Below are 12,718 nucleotides of genomic sequence, written 5' to 3'. Positions count from 1 at the left end.
GGATACCCAGGATCATCTAATCCAGCCCCCTGCACAATGCAGGCAATTCACAAATACCTCCTCCCCCCACCCCCCATGCCCAGAAGATGGTGGCTGAACTGGTATTGGGGAAAATTGCTACCTGATCCCATGGTAGCGAACAGCATTACGCTGGACATGTAAGAAGGGAAGACAAAAACAATGATGCCTTCCCACAACAAAAGGAAAACTAATGGGGATGGGCAGTTCAAACAATCATGTTGCCTGCTTGCCTACACTTTGGCGATTGAGACTGGCAGCAAATAATGCAAGAATACTTCCTGATTGTGCAAGCAAAGCTGCAAAGCACAAGGAAACATAGAAACCCAACACACAAAAGCAGGATGGAAAGGTATTAATTTATTAGCACTACAGAAAAGTAAAAGTGAACATAACGCAGGATTGTTTTTAATGCTGCCACTGCCCCATTACCCCTTTCACAGTCAGTTTTGTGCTATGGTGTACAACCGTCCACATTCCCCTTATTCAGGATCCATTGTTGTGTGTGTAGTGTGACTGAGGGAAAACTCAGAGTGATGGCTTAGAAAGAGGATTGTGTTTTGTGTGGTTTTGGTGCTGTCAAGAATAAAAACAGCTGCCTCAAAGAGCCTGGAAGCCCTCATTGTAAAGGACGGGGCCAAAATTCATTATAATGATAGAAACCAAATGGATTAAATCAGAGCCAGCAATGCCCCATCAGGAAAAAATAATAATGGGATATAATTTGTTTGCAAACCCTGGATCTGAAATGGAAGTGGACATTTTTTTCGGTGCACACCACTAAATATTTTTCAAATAATAATAACTGATTTAGGAACCCATCAATCTCTGATCAAGAAGCCGAGGAGAAAATAATTACAGGAATGCCGGACAAATGGTAGACACAAATGTGCCACTCTAATTTGTACAGTGGGGAACAGCACAGAGCTTAAAAGGTTTAGGAACCACTCCTGCCCCTATTATAGGTTTTTCGCTGAGTTTTTTCATGCCTTCTGGAAACTGAAAACTGAATGCCCTCAGCAGGCTGGTGAAGATGATGAAGACCTCAATCTTCGCCAGCTGTTCTCCAGGGCACACACGGGCTCCTGCAAGGAAATCAAAGCAAAAAGTGTGTAATACTTTCCCATGCAGACTCTAACATGCATCCTCCAGTGCAGCATCTAGATTGGATTTGGTGGGGGAATATGAATCAGTGAACCAAGACTTCCTTCCAATGGCCTGTCATCATTTCTCATTGCTACTATGGCTGATTCCACACACGTTGGATAATGCACTTCCCATCCACATTAGAGATCATTTGGAACTGAATTTTTTGGGTGTGAAACAAAAAATCCACTTCCAAACTATAGTTAAAGTGCATTGAAAGTGCAATATCCAACGTGTGCAGTATCAGCCTATGATGGCTTCTTCTCCACTCTTGCTAAGCTGCTTCCATTTTGATTCATATTTCTCTACTCCCCTCAATGATAGGCTCAGCAAAGAACGAGCAAAAGAGCAGGACAACATTGAGTTTCATCGCCTTAACTAAAGACTGTCTCTGGAAGGAGTCTCACAGAACCCAGTATTGGGTCATCACAGCATTAATCCTTTCAGGTTTTTTATTTTTAATCATTACGTTTTTAGCAAAAGGATGATGAGTCGATGATCAAAAAGGTTCATGGCAGGGACTAGAAGGCAAGTAATGAGAGTGGTCCACGCATCTGGGCAAGTAATGTAATCTGTTTTTATATAATGTTTGAGTTGGCCTTTAGTGACTGGAAGAGGACATATACTTGCTTTGGGGGCTGTGAGCAGCCCTGTTTAGCAACATAAAGGACCTGTTGCATTAGCATTAGTGTTTTTTAAAGAAAGACTTTTATACCTCAGATTAATCTGATTTATACTACTAGGAATTTCCTACCACTCTTTGCTTCCTGCTTGGATCTCTCCCCTCTCAATTCCAGGAGATTTAAAAACCCAGTCTTCCCATTTGACCAGTCAGGTTGTACAGCTTTTCTACTCTTGGACAGAAAGCAATATTTTGTTTTTAGTCCTGCCTGCCTCTCTGATAACTGAAGCCAAAAACTCTGGCCAACAAAGGCCAGAGTTGCAGAGGCAGGCAATGGCAAATCAGCTCTCTTAGTGTCTCGCCATGAAAACCCCACCAGGGTCGCCATAAATCAATTATGACTTGAGGACACTCTCCACCAATGTGGTTGTTTACAACTTTTTTCTACAGCATAGCATTCAACCAATGGACAATGGGGGAGAGTTCATGGCTGGGTTGCTTCCCAAATGTAAGACCTGTTCATGTGTTCTAAAAGGAGCTTAAGTTGCTCCTGCCCTCCACACCAAAGCTGTGATATTTGCAATGTTATACTGCCATGGAAGTAGGTTAAATGGGACAAATCATCACTGCATGGAGAAGCATATGCTTTTCATGCAAAAATTTCCATATTCAGTTTCTGCCATCAGTACTTAAAGAACCTCCAGGAAGAAGACAAGAAAAAGCTTGTGCCTAAAATCTTGCAAAGCATCTGAGAGTCAGAGAGCACACCACAAGGGAAGACTCAGGATAAGAGCGCTATGATATTATGCAAAAAGGAAATGAGTATCTCATTATTGCTAAGTTATAAATGATAGAGTACTATATAAAAGGCTAAGTGTATTCAAGAAATCTCACTTCTTACCCTGGTATGCCTCCAGATGAAGCTGCCAGACCCCCAGAGAGCGCAACAGGGTGGAAAATCAAGGCCAGAATCAGGCATGGAGCAGGCGGCTATATGTTGCCCCCCATCTTCACGCAACTATGATTCAGAGCGGACCAGGTGGCAATGCCTGCCTGCCCTGCACCCAGCTGGGATGAGGAGTGCAGCAGGTGGCATTCCCACCCATTGCCTTCACACAGCTGGGATCAGGAGCAGAGAAGGCAGCAATGCCCATCCCCCACCTTCACCAACTGAGATCAGGAGTGGAGCAGGTGGCAACGCCTGCCCTCCATCTTCACCAGCTGGGATCAGGAGAGAAGCAAGTGGCAATTCCTGCCCTCACCTTCACCCAGTTAGGATCAGGAGGGAAGTAGGCGGCATTGCCCACCCACCTCCTTCACCGAGCTGGGATCAGGTGCAGAGCAGGTGTCAATGTCCCCCCACCCTTTACTGTGTAAAGGCACAGAGCAGGGGACAATGCCCACCCTCTGCCTTCAACCAGCTGGGATCAGGAGTATAGTTGGTGGCAATGCCCCCCCCCTCTTCACCTAGTTCAGATCATGAGCGAAGCAGATGGCAATACCCCCCTTTTCACCTAGTTCAGATCATGAACAAAGCAGATAGCAATGCCCTCTCCCCCCTTCACCAGGCTGAGATCAGGAGTAGAGCAAGTGGCAATGCCAGCACCCCGCCATCACACAGGTGGGATCAGGAGCAAAGCAGGTGGCAATGCCTACCCCGACCTTCACCCAGCTGAGATCAGGTGCAGAGCAGGTGGCATTGCCTGCTCCCCTTCACCCTGCTATCACCTTGCCATCACCCCAACATCAGGAGCAGAGCAGGTGGCAATGCCCACCCCATCTTCACCCAGCTCAGATCAGGTGTGGAGCAGGTGGCAATGCCTGCACCCCACCTTCACCCAGCTAGTACAAGGAGCGGAGCAAGAGGAAATGCCTGTCCACCCCCTTCACACAGCCAGGATCAGGAGTGGAGCAGTTGGCAATGCCCATCCCCCTTCACCTGGCTGAGATCAAGCAAGTAGAAGGTGTCCATGTTTGCCCCGTTTACCTGGCCAGGTTCAGGAGTGGAGCTTGAGGCAATACCTGCCCCCCTTCACCCAGCCTGGATCAAGCATTGAGCAGGAGTCAATGCCCCCCACTTCACCCAGCAGGAATCAGGTACAGAGTAGGAGGCAATGTGTATCCCTCCTTCACCCTGCCAGGATCAGGAGCGGAGCAAGTGACAATACCTGTCGCCTGTACACTCGGCTGGGATCAGGGATGGAGGAAGATGGAATTCCCGGCTGCCCACCCTCACTTTTCTAGAGCCCCTTGTAGTTTTTCCCATAACAGACTTTATTGCTAGTAGCTACATAAATATGAGGTCCAAGTACTGCCTTTACCTGCACCAAATAGGAGAAATGCTTCTCTTTCCAAAAAACTTCCATTCTCATCCAAAAAATGATTTGGGTTGAACTCCCGAGGTTTCTCCCATTGCTTGGGATCAAAAAGAACAGAGCGGAGGTCTGGCATAAGAATGGCCCCCTGCAAGGGGAGAAAAATGTTAACTCAGGAATGCATCCAGACTAAAACACAGAAAATAAAAACAGTGTCTGCATTCAGCTGAGAGGGATGTGAAGAACAATGCTCTGCACTCCTGGAAATGTTAAAAAAACCCTATAAATTAAAAAAAAAAATTTTGCACATATTTTTTTATTTACTTGTTCACTCAGTCCACTGCTTTCTACTAGAGATGGGCAGGAACCGAAATACCAACCAAAGTTCATCATGAACTGAACCGGTTCGTGATTTGCGATCCAGCAGTTTGTCAGATCCCATTTCTGATGAACTGTGACGAACTTTAGGCCAGTTCATTTGGTTCATTTTTCAGTTTGTCACTGCAGGCAGTCTGGCAATGATCAATCTATTCCCTTGGCAATGGAGGGGATGGATGTCTGCAGACCTTCTGCAGCCTTGGAAACACCAATGTCAGCCCTCCGAACTTAATAGGCAGCTCTGACTGCCAACCAGAGAGATCCCATTCTGCTCTCTGAGAGCAGAAGCTCTCAGGCGAGTGGTTTCAGTTTCCAGCTGGCAGTTAGACAGGAAGCGATTGCAGTTGGATTTTTAAATCACAGATGGAAGTATTTGAAGCTTGTGCTTGAGCTTCTGGTGCTGCTGGGCTCTCTGTTCCCAGAGGAAGATTCTCTAACTCCATCCCATGATTTTCATTGCAATGTTTTGGTGCTGCAATATCTAATGGAACTTTCCTGGGGTAACCCGCTTTGTGGGTCTATAACTTGAACATCTGACAACCCATCATTACCAAACATGGAGGATGGCTGGTGGAAAGCCTGCTGAGGAATCCAGGTAATTTTTGCATCTCTGATTTTCCTGGTGGCTGCTCTATGGCTCCCAGATGTGACAAACTACAAACCAAGCAAACCAGTTTCCAAACTGGGGCAAGTTTGTGAATTGCATTGCTTTTCATGAACAACCATGACCTGCCATTTTCCCAGTTTGTGCCCATCTCTGGTTTCTACCATTGCTTAGGATCAAGAAGAATAGAGCAGAGATCGGGAATAATATTGGTCCCCAGCAAGAAGGGAGAAGAAAGTTGACTCAGCATGCATCCCTACCAGAACTCTGAAAATGAATTTTGTATTTGTTTATTAATATTCTTCCTTTCCCCCTAGCTGGGAACTCAAAGCAGCTTGTAACATCTCCCTACCTCCATTTTTCACAATAACACCATGAGGTAGGGTAGGTGGAGAGGTTGTGATGGGCCAAAGGTCATCCAGCGAATTTTAATGGAAAAGCAGGGATTCAAACCCGTGTCTCCCTGGATCCTAGCCCAACAATCTATCCAACACTTTATCTACTATGCTATTCCAGCTATCAATGAGAACTCAATGAAAATATTAAGTGCTTTTGGTAGACAGAATTGTGAAAAACAAGAGAAGAGCAATTATATCCTGGAATATTGCTTGGTCATAGTAAACTGAGAATACTTTGTGATCTGGAGCCGAATTCTGCTCATTTCTGAAACCAGAAGGTCTCAGTGTGAAAAGATCTTTGTGAAGTGCTGTTATTTTAAAAATTATTATTAATGATGTGCTGAAGATGGAACAGAAGAATTTGAGTCCAGTGACACATCTGAGACCAACATGTTTTTCAGGGTATGAGCTTCTGAAAGTCAAAGCTCCCTTCTTCAGATACAAGGAGGAGTGGAAATCCCTGAGACATTATATCCCAGGCAGGAAGTGGGTGGGGTAAAGCAAAGAAGGGAGTCTGGGTGTAAGACGCAACTGGACTTAAATTCTGCTGTTCTACTGCAGATCAACACATTTACCTGTGCAGTAGCATAGTGGTTAAGTGGCTGGGCTCCAAATCAGCACTCTGCTAGTTCTATTGCCACAAACTCTGCAGGTGGCCTTGGGTAAGCGACTCCTCTCAGCCTCATTTCCCCAGCTGCCCAGCTGTATTGTAGGGATAAGACTGACTTTGTTCAAGAAAAACATATTAAACTGATACTCATCTAAGTAGTGGATACAGTTACGAAATAAACAAAGAAGGTAAACCCTAATAGGTCAATAGACATGGGACCAGCTATGATAATACAATAATCCTTTTATAATATAGTATCATGTTTTGAAAATAGGGTGAGTTTCTTGCCTTCAGAAATCGTTACAGAGCACACTATCATAAGAATACATCTGTTAAAATGGCACCTTTAATAACATTTTGGATTCAGGAATGTAACTATGCCAGTCTTTGATACCTTGGGAATAAGAAAACCAAACATGTTCACATCCTTTACACATCGTCTGGGGATCCCAGCAAATACAATAAATTGGTACCGCTGGATCTCGTGAATCACAGCATTGGTGTAAGGCAATCTTTTTCGATCTTGATAGCTGAATGACTGAGAGGAACCCAAAACATCTTTGATCTCCTTGTGGACTTTCTCTGAGGAAAACAATAAAAAAGAAAGCTTTTATCTGGGCATTTCATTTACCTCATCAAAATTAGTCAGTGTCTGAAACTATTCCATAGGGATTCAAGAATGCTGATTATAAAATGAATTGCAGCACCGGAATGTTAAGGGAACACAGGAATGTTAAAGGAGATTCGTTTACTCCACGCTATTTGTCTTACTGTTGGTTTCACGTGTCTCCCCAGGAATGATTAGACGATACAGGCAGATCTTGGCCACATATGTGGAACCAGCAGGAAGACAAATAGAAAAGAGTTAATGAAGATGCTCCTGCCTCCATGCATGCGTGGGAGCCGATCCCCCACCCATTTTAAAGGTAAGCTTCAGGCTGTTAAATGCAGGTTGAGTTAGGATTTCCCCCAATGAAACTTGTGGTTTGCACACATATAAAGATAGCCTCAGACATATACGTCATAATATTCTAGGGCACTTAGTCCTATGTAAGGGAATACAGGTTTCTACTATTAATTAGGAAATTTTGCTGCCTAATATAAGAACTTAGACAAATTATAGTCTCTTTACAAAAATTAGAAGAAAAATCTTCCTTGCGATTATAAAGGTGGTCTTTCTTTGAATCAGTGTAGAATTCTCTCTTACGCTGGATGTCTGGGTGATTTGCCATGAGGATCAAAGCCCACCGCAAAGTCAAGGATGTCGTTTCTGTCCCTGCCACGAAAAGATCAAAAATACACTGAACCAGGTTCTCCTCATTGTATGTAGAGTCGGGGTCATTCTTTCTCTGTCATCGAGAATAAGAAAAATAAAAGTTTACAAAGAATTCTAGGCATTTTGACTCAACAACCATGGATAGGATTGCCAACTCTGACCTGACCAGTTTCTGGAGATTTGGAGGCAGTGCTTGGGGAGGGCAGCATTTGAGGAAAGGAGAGAGCTCAAGAGAGATGTCATTGCATTGAATCTGCCCCCTGAAGCTGCCATTTCCTCCCAGGCAACTGATTTCTATAGTCTGGAGATAAGTTATAATTATGGGAGAAATCCAGCCGCCACCTAGAGGTTTTTTTCCAGCATGCACATTTACACCAAGTTTTCTGGATATTTGATCTGCGAGGATCGGACCGACTTTGGGCCTATGTACTTTTGCACTTGATGGAGGGAGGGTCAAACCCAAGTGGTGCCTGTTTATTTTTTTTGCACTAGAAAAACACCATGCTATCTCTGTGACATGTAGTAATAGAGCTTTTAAGCAACATGTCATGTGTCTCTAATACTCAAATCCCCAATCTGCCTTTGCTATTATGCAGCCGAGACTCCTACACGGGAACACCTAAAGTATGCTGCACTTTTATTTCTTAATTTAATCTCTCCTTAGATTTGGAATAAAATGTGTAGCAATTTAATAGCAAGATTCCAGAAGACAGCAGGCATTTTGAGGCACTCCCTGCATTGAAAATCAAAAGAAGTCTATTGTACTGAAAAGTTCGCCTACAGTTAATGGTGCCAATTCCCACACCACACCCCCTTTCAAAACTATGGTAATGTCTCAACAATTGGAAGTAAGTAAGTAGTGAGGTCCTACAAGGATTGGTATTGGGGCCAATACTATTTAGTTTATTCATATAGAATTTGGACCTGGGGGCGAGCAGTACAGTGGCCAAATTTGCAGAAAACACAAACTTATGCAGAATGGTAAAAAACAAGACTGACTGCGAAGAACTCGAGGAGGATCTCCACCAGTTGGGTGAATGGGCAAATGAAGTTCAGTGGCAAATGAAGTTCAGTGGAGGTATGTGTAAGGGGATGTACACTGGAATAAAAAAAACAATTTCAAATATATACTTGAAGTATATGCTAATGGGCTTTGAACTTGCTGAGACTGAGAGAGACAAAGACCTTGGGCCTATAGTGGATAGCTCAATGCAAGTGTCAACTCACAGCAGTGAAAAAGGCAAACTCTGTGCTAAGGATTATTAGGAAAGGGGTTGAAAATAAAATGGCCAATATCATAGTGCCCCTGAATAGATTTATGGTGCAGCCTCATTTGGAATACTGTGTGCAGTTCTAGTCATTGTATCTCCAAAAGGACATTGCAGAGCTCAAAAAGTACAGAAGACGGCAGCCCAGATCATTAGGGACTTCAAGCCCCTTTCCTATGAGGAAGGCTGAAGAGTCTGGGAGTGTTCAGTTTAGAAATGAGACGACTAAACTGGGACATGATAAGAGTTTATAAAAATTATGCAAGAAGTAGAGGCAGTAGACAGAGAGAACTTTGTCTCTTTCTCCCCAAATACTACTGAGGAATTAAATTAGAAAAAAATGAGACTTGGAAGAACAGCTGTGAAGGAACTAGAAAAGATCCTTAAAGATGAAGAAGTCTCTCTGGAAACCAAGATCAAGATATTCCAGTCTATGATATTCCCCATTATTATGTATGGATGTTAAAGTTGGACAATGAGGAAAGCTGACAAGAAGAAAATCGATTCACTTGAAATGTGGTGCTGGAGGAGAGTTTTGCAGATACCACGGATGGCTAAAAAGACAAATAAATGGGTTCTAGATCAAATCAAGCCCGAATTCTCCCTAGAAGCTAAAATGACAAAACTGTGGCTATTGCACTTTGGTCACATCATGAGAAGACAAGATTCTCTGGAAAAGTCAACAATGCATGGAAAAATGGAAGGAAATAGGAAAAGAAGAAGGCCCAAGGTGGACTCAATAAAGGGAGCCACATCCTCTAGTTATAAAGTTATAAATAAAGGGAACCTTTACCCTCTAGTTAGCAAGATATGAACAAGTCTGTTAGTGATATGATGTTCTGGAGGTCTTGCATTCATAGAGTTGCCATAGGTCAGTGGCACCTTGACAGCACATAACACACACACCAGATCTCAAGGGCATCCAATGAAGCTTTTCTCCAAAGAAGTGACTCTGGGTGAGATTGTACTGGTAAGCACATAAACATATGTCCGTGAACTGCAGTTGACACTTCCTTGTGGGACGTTGCCACTCATTGCCCTCCTTTGGGAAAAAATGTCAGTTTATTCTGGCCTTTTAACCAGTTTTTGATCCCTACAGAGATTCAAGGCTCAATCGTTTCACACCTGAGTTCCTAAAATATTATTGATGCCAAGCACAGCAGCTCCTGAGGTTTCTACCAAATAAATACTTGGCAAATAAATGGCTCCGCAGAGCAAACTCACCTCCACAGAAGTCCATTCCTCAAGGTGAGAGATACAATGGAAAATGCAAGCTCTAGTTGATACTACCTTCAGTGGGGGAACAGCCTGTAGGGAAATGTGTGTGCACTTTCCCACATGCATTTAGTGACAGTCCTTTGCCAAGGCCAATTAACCCTCTAAGATTTTGGCTAATGGGAGAATATATGCCTGGGCATTTTATCTTGCTACAAAAATTCACACATTCTCCAAGCAGAGTAGATGGCATTCTCCATCCTGCATTGCTTATTATATCCCAAGGAAAAGTACTGGCAGGTCATTATTGATTTTTGCGTTCTCAAAAAACAAATCAGTCTACAGAATTTGACTGATTATACAAAAGTGATAGAACATATACATCAAAAATGAAATTTGGACAGACACAAATACAGCAACTCAGAGAAAGCTAATAATTCATCGATGCCTGGAAGTACTTCCTACTCAGCTGAATTCATTCCACTTCCTTCAGTTCTACAGAGCACAATAAATCCCTGTGTGTTACAAAAGTTTTTAAGTTCTGCACAGGTGGAATGTGTGTAAGCAGCACTACCTAGCACCTGAAAAGAGATCCAGTGGCCAGGAAGGAGGCCTCATTTCAGTCTTCTGAACCTAGAGTTCATTCAGCAAGTAGACATACACGCTCAAAGATTACAGTTTTCATTTACCTCCCTCCCCCTGACATTTGATTGAGTTTCTGCTTTCATGTACAAGGTGAATACTTACTTTCTCCATATGCAATAGATAGAAATCGATGAAATCTTGTGGATCATGGACAGCCTCATGCTCCTTATGCTTTTCTATTTCCTTCTTTGCAAATGTTTGCACAAATTTTGCACGTGCAAGCGCTTTCTGGTGAGGCCCTGGGAGATGTTTCATGATCCATGGGAAGACTTCATACAGCTACAGGAAAGAAGAAAGCAAAATCCTATCAACACCTTGTAACCGCTCTGTGAAACAGTTCATAAAACATCTCTTTTGGGTTCCCACATCCAAACTATGGCTTGGATTGTATCAACTGACTTTCAGTGAGTGAAAGATGGGACCACTAGTAGAACTGGCTAGGATGGTTAAGCAGCTGTCCCTACTAGAGATGGGAACAAACTGGAAAAAAAATGAACCATGTGGTTTGTGGTTCATCAAATTTCATGAACCATGAACTTTCTCGAACCTGCCCCTGGTTCACAAATTGGTTCGTTTGGTTCATGAAAATGTCACATCCAGGTCAGAAAACCATCACTCCCGGGCCAGCAGAAGGTCACTTCCAGGTCAGCAGAAGGTCTGCAGGAAGTCCATCCCCTGTTGCCTAGGAAATTGATTGATTGGTACCAGGCTGTCTGCAGTTACAAACCCAAAAACGAACCAAATGAACCAGCTTAAAGTTCGTGGCGGTTCATTAGAAATGGGATCTGACGAACTGTGTTTCGTGAACCACGAACTGGCCTGGTTCGTACTTGATTTTGGTTCACATTTCAGTTCGTGCCCATCTCTAGTCCCTACTATTTTCCTCTCCTCATTGTAGCCCCCAAAGGTGCTCTTCACTAATGAAACAAGTTGTCAGAAGATTGGCACATGTCTTATGTGAACTGCCTTTCATAGTCACCAGCAGTGACTTCTGAGGCCTTGTTACTAAGCCTGAACATCAATATGGCGGTGCAGAGGGGTAGTTTGTCTGTTGAAGAAAAACAACTAAATGTCCTCTGGCACCTTAATGACTAACAAAAATTATTCCAGCATCCTACACTGCACAAAGTAAGTCCTGCCTCATGAATGCTAATGAGAAAATCAATGTTGTTATTCTTTAAGGTGCCACTGGACTCCTACTTTGAGTGATTAGCGTAACTGCAGATAGTTAATGTCTCAAAACTAGTAACAAAGCCTGTTGTGGGAAAAAAATTAAAAGAGCTCTAGAAATGGAAGGGCGGGAAGGCATGCATTGCCTTCCCCTCATCCGTGACTGATTCAGGCTGGGTAAAGGAGGGCGAGAATTGCCTCCTGTTCCCTGCCTGATCTCAACTGGGTGATGGCGGGGGTGGGCATTGACACCTACTCTGCTCCTGATCCCAGCTGGGTGAAGGTGGGGAGCTGGCATTGCCACCTGATCCACACCTGATCCCAGCTGGGTGAAGGCGGGGGTGGGCATTGCCTCCTGCTCTGCACCTGATCCCATCCAGGTGAAGGGGAAAGGCATTGCTGCATGCTATGCATCTGATCCCAGCTGAGTGAAGGGGGAGCAGGCATTGCCACCTACATTGCCTGATCCTGGCTGGGTGAAGGTGGAGGATGGGCATTGACACCTGCTCCACTCCTAAACCCAGCTGGGTGAAAGGGGCAGACATTGCCACCTGGTCCATGCCTGACCTTGGCTGGGTGAAGGGGGACAGGTATTGCCCACTGCTCTGTGCCTGATTCTGGCTGGGTGAAGGGGGGGCAGGGATTGCCACCTGCTTTGTTCCTGAATCTGGCTGGGTAAAGGGGAGAACGAGCATTGCCTCCACTCAAAACCTGATCCCAGCCGGGTGAAGTCAGGGGATAGGCATTGCCACCTGCTTCACTCCTGATCCAAGCTGGGTGAAGGGATGAACATTGCCACCTGATCCACTCCTGATCCCAGCTTGGTGATGGTGGGCAGCTGGCATTGGGACAGTGGGCATTGCCTCTTCTCAACACCTGATCCCAGCCAGGTGAAGTCGGGGGATAGGCACTGCCACCAGCTCCATTTTTGAGCCTAGATGGATGAAGGCTGGGGGCAGGTATTGCTACCTGCTCTGCTCCTGATCCCAGCAGGGGGCAAGTATTGCCACTTGCTCCACACCTGATCCTGGGCTGGGCTTCCTGCCATGGTGT

General features: G+C 44.4%; 1 protein-coding gene across 1 annotated transcript in view; it reads right to left on the bottom strand.

Annotated features, from left to right (window-relative positions):
* Positions 1-382: 382 nt before the first annotated feature.
* LOC129332422 (cytochrome P450 2J2-like) overlaps positions 383-12,718 on the bottom strand; it is a 28,897-nt gene continuing 16,561 nt past the window's right edge. The window contains exons 5-9 of the mRNA XM_054983529.1: positions 10,598-10,774; positions 7,299-7,440; positions 6,486-6,673; positions 4,108-4,249; positions 383-1,103 (exon numbers count right to left, since the gene is read on the bottom strand). Coding sequence (XP_054839504.1) covers positions 916-1,103; positions 4,108-4,249; positions 6,486-6,673; positions 7,299-7,440; positions 10,598-10,774 — 837 coding nt within the window. The 3' untranslated portion in view covers positions 383-915. The remainder of the gene's footprint in view (positions 1,104-4,107; positions 4,250-6,485; positions 6,674-7,298; positions 7,441-10,597; positions 10,775-12,718) is intronic.

Source organism: Eublepharis macularius, chromosome 6 (assembly GCF_028583425.1).
Source record: "Eublepharis macularius isolate TG4126 chromosome 6, MPM_Emac_v1.0, whole genome shotgun sequence".
Classification (NCBI taxonomy): domain Eukaryota; kingdom Metazoa; phylum Chordata; class Lepidosauria; order Squamata; family Eublepharidae; genus Eublepharis; species Eublepharis macularius.
Note: the sequence above shows the minus strand (reverse complement) of the source record. Positions and strands in the feature narration are given on the sequence as shown.